This window comes from Streptopelia decaocto, assembly GCF_964273445.1.
Source record: "Streptopelia decaocto genome assembly, chromosome: 13".
Classification (NCBI taxonomy): domain Eukaryota; kingdom Metazoa; phylum Chordata; class Aves; order Columbiformes; family Columbidae; genus Streptopelia; species Streptopelia decaocto.
This window is the reverse complement of record NC_138668.1, coordinates 8,375,430-8,391,382: the sequence shown is the minus strand read 5'-3', so window position 1 is coordinate 8,391,382 and position 15,953 is coordinate 8,375,430. Positions and strand designations below refer to the sequence as shown.

At 48.6% G+C, this 15,953-nt stretch overlaps 2 protein-coding genes across 4 annotated transcripts; one reads left to right on the top strand and one right to left on the bottom strand.

Annotated features, from left to right (window-relative positions):
* Nucleotides 1–57: 57 nt before the first annotated feature.
* On the bottom strand, nucleotides 58–6,072 carry LOC309445461 (uncharacterized protein; the record flags this gene model as incomplete). Its single annotated transcript, XM_082064298.1, has 4 exons — nucleotides 5,198–6,072; nucleotides 1,092–2,082; nucleotides 836–996; nucleotides 58–435 (listed from the first exon to the last, which is right to left on the bottom strand). The coding sequence occupies exons 2-4, from the start codon at nucleotides 1,474–1,476 to the stop codon at nucleotides 58–60; spliced, it is 924 nt and encodes a 307-aa protein (XP_081920424.1). The 5' UTR covers nucleotides 1,477–2,082; nucleotides 5,198–6,072.
* Nucleotides 6,073–6,270: 198 nt separating this feature from the next.
* Nucleotides 6,271–15,856, top strand: RNPS1 (RNA binding protein with serine rich domain 1). Of its 3 annotated transcripts, XM_082064990.1 has the most exons (8): nucleotides 6,271–6,360; nucleotides 9,468–9,659; nucleotides 10,018–10,173; nucleotides 10,485–10,676; nucleotides 11,952–12,054; nucleotides 12,844–12,997; nucleotides 13,470–13,611; nucleotides 14,736–15,856. In XM_082064990.1, the coding sequence occupies exons 2-8, from the start codon at nucleotides 9,589–9,591 to the stop codon at nucleotides 14,839–14,841; spliced, it is 924 nt and encodes a 307-aa protein (XP_081921116.1). In that variant the 5' UTR covers nucleotides 6,271–6,360; nucleotides 9,468–9,588; the 3' UTR covers nucleotides 14,842–15,856. The 3 variants fall into 3 exon arrangements, with proteins under 3 accessions (XP_081921116.1, XP_081921118.1, XP_081921117.1); XM_082064992.1 differs by lacking the exon at nucleotides 9,468–9,659 and having other exon boundaries at nucleotides 6,275–6,360; XM_082064991.1 differs by lacking the exons at nucleotides 6,271–6,360; nucleotides 9,468–9,659 and adding an exon at nucleotides 6,382–6,506.
* The last annotated feature ends 97 nt before the right edge of the window (nucleotides 15,857–15,953 follow it).

The window sequence follows — 15,953 nt, the reverse complement described above, 5'->3', positions numbered from 1 at the left end:
GTGGCTTCATCCTGCCATGAGTGCAGCACTGCTAGATCACGCTGGCGTTGTGTGAGGTCAGATGAGCTCCATCTTGAACTGGCTGAAGTTGGGCACAGTGGGAGAGGGCTCAACCATACCACTGAAGGGGACACAGGGCTGGTTGGCCGGCACTGTGCCGTGGCTCACGGTGGAGCTGAGCTGCTGCAGCGTCATCAGCATCTCCTGCTGCAGCCGCTGCTGCTGCTCCTGCTGGCGCTCCAGGCAGCATTGCCTCTCCAGCACCGCGTGCAGGGCCTGGCTCAGCTTCTGGATCTCTGTCTGTACAGCATCCAACTTTTCAGCAATGGTGTGGGAACTGGGAGCAGGGGGAAACACTGGTCCACCCCAAGCAAGGTTTTGATTTCCAGGAATCGTGGGATTCAGCAGGGCAGTCTGAGTACTGGCATCTTTGACCTGGAGTAGTGGGAGGCAGGAGAGAAGCGAAGGTAAAATGTTATCAGCTGCTCCTTTAATGGCGATTAGCAAGAGAAGGATTTCTTCTGCACTTAGCTATAAGGTAGGAGAGAAAGCCACCACCTTGTTGTGCACCTCTAGAACTCACTGCACCCTGGGGTGCTCTTCATCCCCACCCAGCCCCTGTGCCGCTGCTCCGCAGGAGCTCCATGTTGCCCCGCATGCTGTCGGTACGTGCTTAGCTGACCGGTGGTGGGTGCTGCTGCATGTCAGCCAGGCTGCCTGTGCTGGTCAGCCTGTGTTTGCTCTCTGCAGGGACAGAAATAGCGTATCCTGGGTTTTTCTTTCCACCCCTTCCGTTTCTGGGGGTCCTGTCCAACCATGCCACCTAGCACCCTACCTTTTCTTGCAGGAGGACAGCCCTGTCCACGATCTTCTTCTTCACCATCGGGTCTGGGTTCCTGGCGGGGGGTGTGACCAGCTGCCCTCGGCTGGGCAGGGGTTGCAGGGGCGTGGCTGGGCCCCCCAGAGCCGAGGGTGTGCCTGTGAAGCCATCATTGCCTGCAAGGGACAGCGAGAGTAATGCCTCAAAAGGAGGCCCTGCACTGCTAGGGGGTGGCCATGGTGGTGACCCCCCAAGGGGAGCCAGCCCTTACCGTTCCTGGAGGGCAGTCCCACAGGCAGGGCCTCCCCAAGCTGCCCACCGTCCTTGCAGAGCGAGGTCACGCTAACAATCTGGATGCCTTCCTTGGTGTCTTGGCTGCTGGCGGGGTCCCCACTGGGCATTGCTGGGGGTCGGGCCCATGGGGGCTCAGGTGGCTCAGCTTCACGCCCCCGCTGCAGGGGCCAGGGCTGGTCCCCATCCCAGCCAGCTGCCATAGACCCTGGCTCCACGCTCTTCCTCTTGAGGAAGAGGTACACAGCTTGCGGCGTCACCCGGATATCGTCCAGCTCCAGCACCTTCTTGATCTTGCGGAAGCTCAGCCCTGCCCTGCGCAGCTCCACAATCCTCCTCTTGGCATGGTCATCCAGCCGACCCATCGCTCCCGGCACCGTCCCGTGCTGGCACCTACATGCCCGGAGTGCAGCCACTCCCAGGCAGCACAGAGCCCCACAATGGTGCTCAGGCTCTGCTAGTGCTCTGCTGCCAGGCTGCTGGAACCAGCCGTGGAGCCCCTCAGCACCATCCCACCTGCCAGCAGTGACCTGGTTCCCAGCCACAGAGGAGGAAGGAGGCAGCTCTTCCCACCAGAGCGACTCAGGACAGCCTGAAACCCGTCCCTCACTCACACAGAGACCCCTCGGAACAGGGGATCCAGCCCAGTCCCTGGGTCTGCCGAGGGTGCAGAGGATGGTAACGGGCTCGGCTCTGCCCAGTGTCCCAAACTGGACATGGATTCCTGCCTGCCAGCAGCACCGTGAGGAATCGGGAGCAGTCAGAATATTGAGCAGAAGCTCAGTGTCCCAGGGAGCTCAGTGTGAGTCCCGGCAAGGCTGGCAGGTCCTTACTGGAGCCCCGTGTCTCCTTGATGGTCTGGAAGGTTATGTTGAGCAGAACCAGGGATGCCCATGTTGACAGCTACTGCATGGAAACTGTTGGTGCTGCAGAACCTGCCTCTTGGGTCTGGAGATGATGCTGTCCTGTACCTTTGGGAGAAGCAAAGGCAACCATTTGTACAGCAGTTTTAAAGAAGGTAAAACTACAAACATAATGCCTGTACCTCCTGTGCTTCCCTTTTCTCCCCATGCTCACAGCTTTGGCTGGTGCTGTCAGCTAAGGGACGGTGGCTCAGGACCTGTTCAAACCCACTGCGTACGCATGGGTGGGTGTAGCAGGGACTGCGCTGCTGGTACGGTCCCTGCACACGTGTCTGCTTTGGGTCGCACCCAGAGAAAAGCAGCGTGGCGGGACCAGCCCCTTTCCTCGCTGCAGGCATCATGGCGGGGCCAGGTCAGGAGGGACAGTGCTTGGAGCCGTGTGTATATGCACATATATACTTATACCTATATGTGGATATACCTATATGTCTGTATACATACACATGTATGTGTGTACACAACTATGGTGGAGGTTTTTTCCAACTTCTAATCAGCTTCCTTCACTGCAGGTGTTTCTTGGATGCCCAGTACTGCAACTGCTGCCTAAAGGACATACTTTTCAGTTTCACATCACCAAAATAGATAGCTTCCAATAATTCCCATGAGACAGCAAAACACTTTTTGGATTAGTAATGTATAATGGAAGCTATCTCAAGTGGTGGCTGCCAAGCAGATGTGATGTAGGAACCTTTTCCAAACCACGCTTCCTCAGACACATGTGGATCTTGAAAAGGAGAATAACTTGTTTTGTTGGCCAAGGAGGCATAGAGACTGTTGTACATCAGCCACAGAAAGCCACAGGCAGAAACAGAGCCACTTAATTCGACACAGGAGTTGTCTGCATTTTACTTCTTCCATGGCAAAAGAGAGAGACGTTAACTCAACAGATGTAGGTTGTACTTTGATCCAGATCTGTTTACATCTAAAGGCCTCCCCACACCCTGCTACATGTATTAGGGACTTCGTAGATAAGAGCTGGGGGAGTGGATATAGAAAAACAGACATCCCCAGCTACAGACACTGCAATTGCAGAGCAAGACGAGAAGGTCAGAAATACCCAGCTTTCTCCATGCCAAGGGGAGACACTACAAGGAATCCATCACCTTGAGCTGCCTGTGGCTGCAGGTACGAGAGGACCAGGGCCCTGTGGCCAGCAGCACCTCAACAAGGTCCTCTTGCCCACCATTCTCTTTTCCTCCAGTTCCCAGCCCTCCTCCAATCCCCAGTGTGCCTTTGGGAAGCCGGAGCAGCTGCAAGCAGCTGGGGAGGGACACTGATCCAGCCTCACTGGTTTTATTGCTTTCCCACAGCATTCTAAATAGCCACTACCAATAGCTGGCAAGATGAGTCCTTTTTCATTCTGGCTCAGATGGGAAAAAAAATATTAAAAACATCCTCCAGAAGCACAAGGAGGACAGTGCTGGTTTACACTTAATTCAGCTATGGAAAAGAGCTTCTTGCAGCCAACAGAGCAAGAAGCATTTCAAGTAGAGTGAAGGCAATGATGCTGTGGAAGGGGCTAGTCTGCTGGGAGAACACCAAATTACTTCTTGCCCTGCTTTGAACACAGCTGTGCTGGACGGGCAAAAGGAGCTGGTGTGGCAATGCTCCACTGGGTTTCCTCTGTGTCCTGTTTCAGAGCCTGCCCAGCACAGCTTTGAGGTGACATGGTTCGTTCTTAGCTCTTCACCTCAATAGCAGTTCCACTGCTGTACAGACTGGAAATCCTTAGCCCCACGGAGACAGGTAATTGGAAAGAACTGGCAATGTGGTTTAATGGTACTGTGTTTGGAGGAAGATTAACAATATGAGATGTCCTGTGCTGAAATGTTGCCAAAGCAGGAAGATCTATGCCAGGGAAGAATGGCCATTTCTCCCAGGCTGCAATTTTACCCAGTATCACTGTTTTGCAGGATTTGTCAAGCCTCATGGAAGCAATAACATTATCTAACAACATGGACTGCTACCAGCCATCTGGACTGCTGTATCCCATGATACAGAGCGTCTCTCACATGCCTGAAGAGGAAACAAATAAATCACTGCAAATTGTGATGTGATATTTGTTCTTTATGGTGGAACCAGGACATTTGAGGAAGGCTAATAAGCAGGTATATTCCTACAGCTTTAGGGCATGCTCTGTGTCACAAGAAAACAGAGAAACATTGTGGCACAGTTTTTAGGCTAAGAGCCCTGAAATACAAATGTGTGCAATTCTGGTGCAGACAGTCCTGAACTCTTGAGCTTGTCCATGGCTGGTGTGCACCTCAAGAATCAGCCTCAGACCTCGAGAGAGGGGAGGCCAGATGTGCAGAGACTGTTGCTGAAGACTTAATCCATCTCAAAGTATTTCAGCTAAACTGCTAAATTCACCTGCTTCCGCAGGTTAGAGAGGAACCCCAACAATGTCCTTTTTCTGCTGTTCCAGTTCTACAGAGCTACTTGACAGTGCAGCCACTGGAAACTCAGGTTAATCTCAGCTCTCTGTGGAGATAACCAAGGCTGTTACTACACATTAGGATGAAAAGTTTCCAAGATCTTAGAAGACAAATCTCCCATCCTGCCGTTCCTCTAAAGAAGCTACACAGCCCATGTTCTCTGAAGCCAGACACACATCTAACCTCTCTCTAACGCAGGAGGGGCAGGAATCAGAGGACAGAAAAACACAGAAGCAAGATCCAAAAGCAGCATTCATGGAGCTCTGTTCTTTCCTGTTCTGCGCATCTTTGGCGTGTTGGCTGAAGGAGCTTTGTGATTGCTGCCTTAAATCCACCACCCAGCAGTCTATCAGCACATGGATGATGTCTAAAGAGGGTCTGCACCTCTGCTGTGAAGTTGCTGGGCAGGTTTCTGAGTTCGAGAAGCAGCCCGAGGACAGTGTTTCAGATCAGGCACACCACTCCCCACTCCGACACTGAATCTCAGCGCAGCACCAGACCTCTGCATCCCCGCCTGAGCGTGTCCCTGGTCTGCATGCCGAGCAGCACCCACCAAGCGTGGGATGGCTGTGGGCCACAGGACCTCACCAACCCCAGCCTCCTGCCACCCCTCCCTGCTGCTCACACCCCCATCAAACTACCACTGCGAGAAGTTTCCTTCCCCATCACGCTCCCAGCACCCAAACCAGCTTAATGCAGAGAAGCAAACAGGCAGAGCATCCACGTACAGGGACTAAAGACGACTGCCAGGATCCTCCTAGGCGACGGCACCAACTTGCTGCCACTGCTGCATCCTCCAGTGGCTGTGGCCAGCCAGGGTCCCAGCACAGTCCAGCTTTGCAGCAGCCAACTTTTTGGGAGGCTGCTGTTTGAAAAGCTCCTGCCCTCTTTGTTTGTTTGGGGCAGAGCCAGCAAAGGCTGCTGGGAAGGTGGCCCAGGAGGAGACTTATGTGCTGGGAAGGAGGAGCCCTCCTCTTAACTCTTTCGGGGCAGCCTTGCTCCAGGATGGTGAGGAGCAGCATCACCTTCGCCGTCTCAGAGTGCAGACCTGCTGTCCATCCCGTTCCAGACCACAGCTCAGTCGTGGCTGATGGCCCCAGTGTCAGAGGAGGCAGCAGTGCTGTCCTTAGAGGTCCCACCCAGACCTGGAAGCACCAGCTCCCTGCTCAGGACTGCAGCGGCGATGGGGCTGCCCAGCGCCAGGCTGAGCTGCTGGCACACAGCAGAAGGTCATGGTGGTGCCATTTGCTCTGAAGCAGACGCATGCTCTGACCTGTTCCCACCTCTGCTTGTGCCCTCAAATGACATGTACGGAGGTCTCTTCTTGCTCAGGCTCGGCCTTAAGGCTTAGTTCTGCCGACTGCCAGCAGTCACTGAGAGATCAGCCCCCCGGCACCCTGGGGCTGCCCTGCTGCTCTCAGCTCTGCTGGAGCTGCTTCAGGAGACAACTGGCAGGAAAATTCTTCTTTTTTTTTTTTTTTTTCACAGTGGTAGTATTTCTCTGCTGGTTCAGCGAACTCACCTGATCACCCTCAGAGATAGGAGGGACATGAGAATAACGGTGTGCATGGGTTTCAGATCATTATAGCTTTGCTACAGCTGAGAGAGAAGAAACTTTTAATCATGGAAAGTCAAGAGTTGAAGCCCTGGCTGCTGCTATTATTACTATTACTATTACTATTGTTACTACTACCGTGAAGCCAGCCCGGCTGTCCCGCTCCCGCCCTGTCCCTTTAAACACGCCCGGACACGCCTACCCCTCTCCCCGCCTACTTCCCCTCCCTCGGCATGTGACGCCATCAGTGCGCGCCGCGCTGCGCCCCTTCCCGCCCGCGCTGCGTCGATCGCGCGCGACGGGGCCGGAGCGGCGGCTGTGGCGGGCGCCGAGGATGTGAGTGGGGCCGGGGCGGGGGCTGCGGCCGCGGGGGATCGGCGTCCATCCGGCCCGGCCGCGGCGCGGAGCGGTCCCGCCGCCGCGCGGGGGTGTCGGGGGGAAAGCGCCGGAGCCGCTGAGGAGGAGGAGATGGCGGGGCAAGGGTCAGGGATGGGGCCGCGGCGCTGCGGCCTACCGCGCCCGGGGGCGGGGAGGGAGGGAGGCTGGCCGGGGAGGGGCCGGGCGGGGCCGGGCCGGGGCCTGGAGGGGAACCCTGGACCGAGGGTCTCGGCGCTTCCCGCGGACAGGGCGGCGGGAGGAGCGCTGTGTGGGCCCGGGGGCGGGCGGGCCGGCGGCGCCGGGCCTGGCGGAGGCGGCGCGGGCCTCGGGGTGCGGGCCCTGCTCTGATCCGACTCTGTGCTTGGTCTGTGCTTTTCTCTCCCTGTTCCTCAGCCCGCGCCTTGGCTTCGCTGGTAGTATGGCAACACGTACGGTGCGCTCAGCAGCGACAAGCTCTCGGTCCGCCCAGAGCCCTAACGTACCCCATGGCCTGCGAACCGGGATGCGGAGCTGCCCCCGCGCTCCTCTGGCCCTGCTCGCCGCACTTAGCTTGGGCGAGCGGCCGTAACTCTGCGAAGAACGGCAGAGCATTCAGCCCTCTCCTCGCACGAGGAAATGATTCCCCATTTTCCAAATGAGGATCTGAAGCAAACTGCCGTTAAAGGACTTGCCTGTAGTTGTGCAGGAAGTCTGAGGGAGAGCTGAGTTTGCTTCCTTTGATGCAGAATTGCAGCTCTCAAAGGGTGCAAATCAGATGCTTAAAGCAGAGAGGTGTGTGTGTGAAATGAATGTTTTGGCTGTGTAGATTGCTCTTAGACTTTCTGGTTTGGGGTGGGTGCTGCGAAAAGATTGACTTGTTAGGGATTAAGAGTTTTCTTGGTTGTAGGAAAGAAGTATATCAGTTAGAAATGCTTTGTTATACACCCTTGTGTGAAGACCATAATTTTATTCTTTCCACATCTTCCGGTGAATGTCTGAACCCATACAATTGAAAGTGCCCACAGGCTGGGTCTCTAGGCTGAGGTTTCCAACCAAAGTAAGCTATGCAAGTGGCATTCTTGAGAAAGATATAGATATTTTGACGGAGAGAAAATGCTGGTTAATTTGGAGGCTACTTAAATGCTGCTTGTGCCATTGTACAGAAGTCTGGCGAATGTGTGAATATCTTGTAGCTAACTGGTATAGTAAGTGTCTGTCCTGATGAGCGGTGCTGGAGTGATACCTGTTAAACTGAAGTATGCCCTGCTACTCCAGCAGCAGGCTGGATAACAACAAAGCATGTGCTGGTCTTCATCTGGGCTCTCTCTGGTCCCATCTTCCAGTGGGGTAAAACCAGAGCCAGCTATCAGATGATAACAGACAGTCGTGCACGGCTGAGCTGATAGCATCATCACTGTGATAGTCCACAGATGCAGGAGAAGTTGGTGTTTAGGAAGAGATAACACAAACCTGACTATGGTATATTTAGGAGAAGGAAGGTGAGAAAGGAAAATGTCAAGTTTTTTGGTCTTGTGAGTCCAGAAATTGTTCTGTTCTTCCAAACTAGTCAGCTGGTCTCGTGCAGTGGCTTTCAAGTTTTGAACTGCAGCCCCCTCACAGTTGACACTAGAAGCGTGGAGCTGGTTAGAAATCCATACAGCTGAATGATATACACAGGTTTGCTTTTCTTAGTGACCTTGCAGCACCTACGGGCCAGTCCATAGACTGCTTGCTTACCGCCACTGGTGTTGGAGAAGACATTTCCTCTCCCAGCAAACCCTGCTGGTGTCACATTTGTGTTATGGGTTTCCTGTTTTCCATGCAAAAAGCATGGGTGTTTCTTGGCTTCTGGGTCTGCAGAGAGCTGGGTTGGCGAATGTTCATTTGTGTTGCTTTTTGGAGTTGTTGTATTAGGGAAGACCGTGAAGCTGAAAATCAGGTATTTGAGTTCAGCTGTTCAGAAGTAATCTCTTCCCAAATGTAAATTTCATTTCAATTTAGTCAATAAAATAATTGCTTACCAGAATCTGACACCAGAAGCACAGAAGCAACAAGACTGTTGGATGCACTGAGCTAGACAGGTGGATTTTTTTTTTTTTCTAATTAACTAATATTGCCCTGTGATGAATGTGGAGATAGAGATGTTTCCAACATCATGCAGAACTGTGAATATTCAATGCCACTTCATATAAGCTGGCGGTTCAGACATGCTTGTGCCCACTCCATTTCCTGAATGTTTCATTCATAGAGAGATGATGGGTGTTACAGCAAATCAAATCTGCCTCACTCTTTTAGTGGTTATTGAAACACATGTTGGAAGCAGCTTTGTAATGTGGATGTTAATCCATGTGGAATAGTCAAAATGCAACAGTGTGTTTAGACATTGCAGAATATGTGATGGATGCAGCCCTCTCATGGGCAACATCTGGAATTCAGCTAATGGCCAGTATTTCAGTGTTAAATTTGTCTCCCTTTGGATCTAGAGTAAAGAGGGAACTAATTTGGGCTAGATGAGGTCAGAATCCAGTTTAGACTTTCTGCTAAGAAGTTAAAGTAGAATCTGCTGTTGCAGCAGTGCAGCAAACTGGGCCCTTTAATCTGGTCTTTTCAAGACTGACAGAGCTTTGAAAGCAGCTTGTCAAGGCTGAAAGCAACCATAATTCAGTGTGGAGTTTTGTTCTCAGCAACCCTTTCTTCCTGACAAATAGATGTTCTGTAGCACAAATTGGAGAAAACCAGTGCTTGCTCCTCTGGAGACAAGGCTTGTCAGGAGGCATGAGCTGCATGGGCATCTTGCAGAGAAAATGGATGTCCGCTGTCTGCTTGGATAACTAAGATCTTTTGTACTTCTGTGAATGTCAAAATGATGCTTTAAACATGGGCCCAGACTTTTACATGAGGCACATGGTGCCAGTGCAGGCTGGCATCGAGGGTGGCTGTGTGCAGCCATCTAACAGTGTGTATGGCTGAATTTCTGTGTACAAGTCATTTGATGCCCAGTTTGCTGCCATTGTTGCAAAGCGAGTTTGTTGTTTTATGCCTGTCTGTTAATTTCTTGTTTCTAAACCCTTTTGTCTTGTCACTAGGCTGTTCTTTGGAGTTTATTGCACTCGATTAGGTATCGGTTCTGAGAATCGAGGAGTTAGAAGTGAGATTTGAGATAAGTGAGGCCCATTCGGTGCTGCTTTGGACGCCTCCGAAGGGGAAATGGAGTTATCAGGATTGAAAAAGAAGAGTTTGCTAGGACTCAAAGAAAATAATAAAAAATCCAGCACTAGGTAATCATTCTGTCCGAATTTTCTAGGCTTAACAAACTGGGGGTATTACAGGGTAGTAGGGCTCTCCCAGTGAGGGTGAGGAATTGAAAATGTCCCTCTTTCTGCGTGAATTTCTCTATGTGAGAATTTATGTATGCTAGAGCTGTCTTCTTCAAAACTGCTCTGTAATGTAAAATACTTTCCTTTTCCTAAAAAGTCCAAACTTGCCTAGTGCTTTAACTCTGCAGTTATGGTGATCTTGAGTTACATTTGAAATTCCATGTTTTGTGTTGCTGTTCTGTTCTTTGTTGGGGTGTGGGTTTTCTGTTGTGTGTGTTTTTCTCTATTAAACAATGTCTCATGCAATTTGTTCTTGAAGGGCTCCCTCACCAACCAAGCGTAAGGATAGGTCTGAAGAGAAATCGAAGGACCGGTCCAAGGACAAAGCATCCACTAAGGAATCGGGTGAAAAGGATCGTGGTCGAGATAAGACACGCAAAAGACGCAGTGCTTCCAGTGGGAGCAGCAGTACCAGGTAGTTACTTTTACAGGTAGTAACAAACTACAGTGTTTACAGAAACGACCAGCTTGATTTCTGGTACATTTTGTTCCCCGTGTCATGGACTTGTGGAAAGCTTGCACTGTGTTAGTCACATTTAAGTTAGACAAAACTGCAGAGTTTATTTTTTTAGGTATGAATTTCCTTTGCCTGTCTAGTTAGATGTGGATCATCAGTTTTCATTGTTCTAGCAGTTGCTCTCTCTGGAATTATTTGAAGTTTTTCAGTCATTCTTTTTCTGGGCACTCCACTCATTTTTATTCTGACCCCCAACATCTTCCTGACAGGTCCCGTTCCAGCTCAACTTCCAGTTCAGGGTCCAGTTCCAGCACTGGTTCTAGCAGTGGCTCCAGCTCCTCTTCTGCCTCAAGCCGCTCTGGGAGCTCCAGCACCTCACGCAGTTCCAGTTCCAGCAGCTCCTCTGGATCTCCAAGTCCCTCTCGACGGAGACATGACAACAGGAGACGCTCCCGCTCCAAGTGAGTTTTGCTTGCCTCCTAGGGATTACCAGATGGCAACTTAATTTCTGTGTGGAATACAAGATCATGGTTGGAGTAGATTTTTTTTTTTTCTGGGGACCATTTTCTTTTCCGTAACTTAGAGATCTGAATTTTGTTAGAATGAGTGTGCTCCTTTTGCTTACAATCAAAACACGTGCCCTGTAAAAAGTGAGATTGAAAACCTCGTTTTAAAGAGTGGGGTTTTTTACATACTATATTTTGTAGAGTCAGTTTTAGTCAATATTTCCCCAATAGTATGAGCATATATGAGCACTAGATCAGAGTAAAGCTCTTTGGTTCCTGTAAATTACAGGCAAGACTAACAGAAAAAAACAGGGCTGAAAATGGTGTAAATGTATATTCTTATGTATTAAAAACCAAAAAACAAAACAAAACCCAAAATAGGGGGCAAAGAAAGCATTTTTCTGTAAAGGTAGGAATCAAACTATGTTGATGTCCATGCAATTCTTCCTTTGGATAATTCTTTAGGTAAGTTGCTGAAGGCTGATAAAATCTACTGAAGTATTATAAACCAGTGTGTTGGGGTTTTTTAGTATATCCTTCAATTTATGGATAATAAGATTAAGAAGAAGCACAAATATCAACTTTCTGCATACTGAATTTTTTACAGATTAAAATTACATTCCAGGTTAAAAAAACCCCTGAACAAACAAAAACCAGAAAACAAACCAAAACACACAAAACCACCTACAAATAAATTGTGATATGCAGCTATTTCATTTTATTTTATTTTATTTTTTTAACCATGATATTTCTGGACCTCTGTAATAAACAGAAGATATAGAAACACAAATCATTGGATCCATTAATTTGCCTGGTTATAGTATGCTTTGGTGTTTATGTCCTCATTTTGCCACTTTTAATTGTTGAAGCAAAGAATATTTTTTAACACCTGGGAAATTCTTTAGCTGTGTCCAAGAACTCTATAGAAATTTTTGGTAAATTCTGTGTTTGTTACCCCAGTTGCAGTAACGTTGAACATTCACAGGAAAAGGCTCTCATTCCAGAAGGTTCTAAAGCAAAAGCAGACAAGGCAAATGCAAATCCTGAGGTGTTTCTAAGTGGAACACCCCACCACCACCACACCAACATGCCCTAACCTATAACTTCTTCAGAAAAAAGATGTCCTCCCAAGAAAAATGTTACTTTTTCATTATGTGGTAATGACTGGCTTCTTGGTTTCGTCTTGTGTGCTCCCTGCAAACTGTAAACATTTTCTGTTGTCAAAATGAGGTCCAAGCCACCCAAGAGAGATGAAAAGGAGCGAAAGAGACGGAGCCCGTCACCCAGACCTACAAAAGTACATGTTGGAAGGCTCACTAGAAACGTGACCAAGGTAAGGGCCTGCTCCCCTGGAATATCAAGCTTGTGTATCTTCAGTGAGGACATGTCAGTGGCTCTTTTAGAGTTCTCAAAACTTGTTTTTGCTAGAGTGCTGCCAAGGTGTTGCTGTTTGAAATTTGTGCTTTGTGTCCAAATTGATTAGTAAGGAAAATTTTGGTATGGTTTTCCTGTCAAATACAGTGCAGGCTTTTGAGACTGTATAGTGCTTTAGAGGTCTGTCTGCTTTGTCAGTATTCCAGACCTGGTGTCCCCCCTTACGAGGAAGAAAACTCTACAGACTGGGACAATACCTGAAATGACCTTGGAGGCAGTAAGGATATCTGGAGATTCTTGATAAAGGATCTGAAGAGAGCTGGACTGGCTTGAGTTGTCTTTGCTAGAATATAGTTTAAAGGTCTTCAGAGGTAAAAAGGTTTAGGGTGCTGAAAAAAAGTTTTAAAAAATATATTAACAGTTGTACCTTAAGGGTTTTCAGCTGAGGGTATAAGGTCCCTTTTCAGCTCTCCAAGAGGATTTTCACACTAGTTGTGTTTTTGTAGCCTTGCAGCATGCATGCAGCAGTAATGCGGCTAGAACTGAAGGTTTGGAACAATCTAAGGAGGAACTGAATAGACAACAAAGCAGTGGTAATCCTTTCCACATCTGGCCAAGGAAATATGTCTCTTCCTGATGGTGACACTGATTTAAAGCTACTCTAGTGCTGTGGATTTACTGCTCTGTGCCAGCCAGGCCTGGTCAGTAAGTGTGGTCCATGTCCTTAAGACTTACTCTTTCTCTGCAGGATCACATCATGGAAATTTTTTCCACTTACGGAAAGATTAAAATGATTGACATGCCAGTTGACAGGCTAAATCCACACCTCTCTAAAGGTTATGCTTATGTGGAGTTTGAGAACCCAGATGATGCTGAGAAAGCCCTGAAACACATGGATGGAGGTAGGTACCAAATGCTGCAAGGAGGCTGGATGCTTTTAAAAATCTTTGGAGCAGATGAGTTTGGTTTAAAAGTGAGTTAGAGGTGATGAGGAAGCCTTTGGGGAACTGATCAGCAATACTGTCTGTTTTCAGCCAAACTGACTTTGGCTTTTGTGTGGTTCGGGTCCAAAACATCACAGAACTATTAAAAATCATGTGTTTTTCAAAGCAAACTAATACAATTCTTTAAGTTTCTGTGAAAATCTTTCCTAGTTAACAACTTAATTGCACTTTGATGGGATATTAGATTAAGTAGTTTTGTTTGTGTGTGGACTTTGTCAAAATAGTCCCTGAGCGGGTGGTGTTAATAGGACTGTAAGCTGCTTCATGCTTAAGTTCATTGTGACAAAGCTCTGAGTTGCAGTAACATGACGTGTAGATGTTAGTGTTGGAAAATACTTACTTCTTCCTGTTTCTGTGATATCCTAAAAAGGCCAGATTGATGGTCAGGAGATCACTGCCACAGCTGTGCTGGCACCACGACCTCGGCCACCTCCCAGACGCTTTAGCCCACCCAGGAGGATGCTGCCGCCACCGCCCATGTGGCGCAGGTCTCCCCCTCGTATGAGGAGAAGGTGAGAGCTGTGACAATTTGTGTTTCCTTCTCAGTGTACTAACATGTTATCACTGAACGACTCGGCATGGGGACAATTTATTCCTGTTGGACTTGACTCTTTGCTCCAAATGACAGTAACGCCTTTTGGGCATCAGTTGAGCTTGGATTGTGCTTCTTAACTCCTTAGCACCAGGGTGACCGGCTCTGGTCTACACCCTGGATGGCATCTGTGGGAAGTGCCAGATGCTTTCGAGCCTGATCCGTGGAGTCCCTTCCACATAAACGCTTTGAGGTGAAGTGGGAATGGACTTCTGGCTGGCAGAATGCTTTTGGCAGCCTGCTCCAGCTGCTTGCTTTTTTGAAGCCCTCGCACCTCCCTCCCTTACTTGTGTGAATGGGCACGACCAAAAAGCTGTCCTGTATCAGGTGAGCAGAGTACACTGAACCTAAGTTGTGACCTGACAGGCACGTGCCTGTTGTGTGACTTGGGGCTGCCTGAACGTGCTCAGATAATCTTTTGGAGTCTTCCTCGTCATCTAGGTGGGCTCCTCTGTCTTGGAAATCTGCTTAGACTCTTGTCACTAGTAAAAAGCGGCTCCTGTTTGAACCACTTGGTTGCTGAACAGCGTATGAACTCCAGGTTTAAAAATGAGAACTAGGTAACATGACACAAGATCCACTGGCTGTTGGTCCTTCTTTAAACATGCTTTTCATTGAGGTCTGGCAAATGCTACATTTGGCAGTTCCCTCCCTGTTGTTTGTTTTCTTCCCTAGTCTAACTTCTACTGTCCCTTTCAGGCTCTGTTAATATTCTCTGCCTGGAACTTCAGTGTCATACTGGAGGCTGTACAGATTGATTGTAGTACTGAAGAGCTTGAAGCTTAACGATTTCTTTAGAGTTAGACTTCCTCTAAGAAATGTCCCTGTGGTTTGAAAGGGTTTGTATAAATCCTTTCCCTGAATATTGCTGAATTTCAGGAGTCGAAGCTGACCTTTCAGGTGAGGGAGGGTCTGATGTAGAATGAACTCAAGCTTGTTTTGCTTAAGGAAGAAGACAAGATTCTTGTCTGTTCTTGGGATATTTGTCATTCTCTCAACTTTATGTTGCTCTTGTCTCCTAACGCAAGCTTTCTCCTCCATCAGGTCTCGGTCTCCGAGGCGCAGATCCCCTGTTCGCCGGCGGTCAAGATCCAGATCTCCTGGACGAAGGCGCCATCGCAGCCGCTCCAGCTCAAACTCCTCACGATAAAGCAAAAAGACTGGACAGCTTTTTATTTTTTAACTTAAATCCCATCAGACTAAATATTGTACCTTTTTTCATAATGGGTCTGGGTGAGGAGGAGTGAGAGAGAGAATCCTGGCAGTGAAGGCAACCTAAGAGGAGAGAGCAACATTTCCTGGCCAGTAGATAGTCTTTGCTGTGGGGCTTCAAGTTTCCTGGCATTGAATTGAAATTATTTAAAAATGGCTTTGATTTTAGAGGCTGCAAAAACATCTTTTCCAGTTAAATAGAAGGAAAAATGTTACAGCCTCTCTTTCTCCCGTTAGCAGGCTGCCACTTGGTGATTTCTAAACGCTTAGCACGCTGTACAGATGAGCATGTAAATCTTGAGCTATTTCAGAAACCCTGTATTGTAAGACAGGGAGACATTTAACTTGATCTTTAGGTGCCAGCACAGGATTTTTCAGAGCAGCTGAAGTCCAGATCTGCCAGCGACTTAAATACCGAGTTGTCGCTTTATTGCAATTCCCGAACAGATAATCACTTTCTGCAGCGTAAGCTCCTTCTGCAGATTAAGCTCTTCTGTAATGCATATACCAGGCGATCACCACAGAAACAATGTTCCAGCGCTGTGAATGTGATACTTTAGAAAAGAAGCTGGAAATCTTAACAACTGGTTTGTAGCTGCCCCTGTAAATGATTTCTTTCACCTTTTCTTAATGGGTTTTGGTAAAAACTTCCTACACAACCTCCCAGTGAAACGCTGTAAGTGCTTCTGCTTTTGCAAATCTCAAATTAGCGACTGAGCATCAACCCCCTGGAAACCGCAAGGCAGAGAGGGAGACTCCAGACCGTGATGCTGGCTGGAGTAACTGGGGTTCACATAGGGAAAGGCAAAGAATTTACCACCTGTTGTACAGTCAATACTATAAAGATTTTTTTTTGTTTTGTTTTGTATAACTTTGTAGCCTTTTGGGCCATGTTGTGTTTGTACTTGTGTAGGATGAGCGACTATTGAATAAAGCAGTAGGGTTGAGAAAAACTGGCTGCCTCGCTCCCTTGCTCTGCGCAGAAGCGGTGAGGTGGCAGCTGCCTTTTCTGGGCATTTTTCTGGTAAAACCAGCACTGCCCCATCCCAC

Excerpts from the sequence above, each read along its gene's own strand:
- RNPS1 (XM_082064990.1), top strand. The coding sequence starts at position 9,589 with ATGGAGTTATCAGGATTGAAAAAGAAGAGTTTGCTAGGACTCAAAGAA. Across the intron at positions 12,998-13,469 it reads CCTGAAACACATGGATGGAG|GCCAGATTGATGGTCAGGAG; the intron begins GTAGGTACCAAA and ends TATCCTAAAAAG. Across the intron at positions 13,612-14,735 it reads CCCCCTCGTATGAGGAGAAG|GTCTCGGTCTCCGAGGCGCA; the intron begins GTGAGAGCTGTG and ends CTCCTCCATCAG.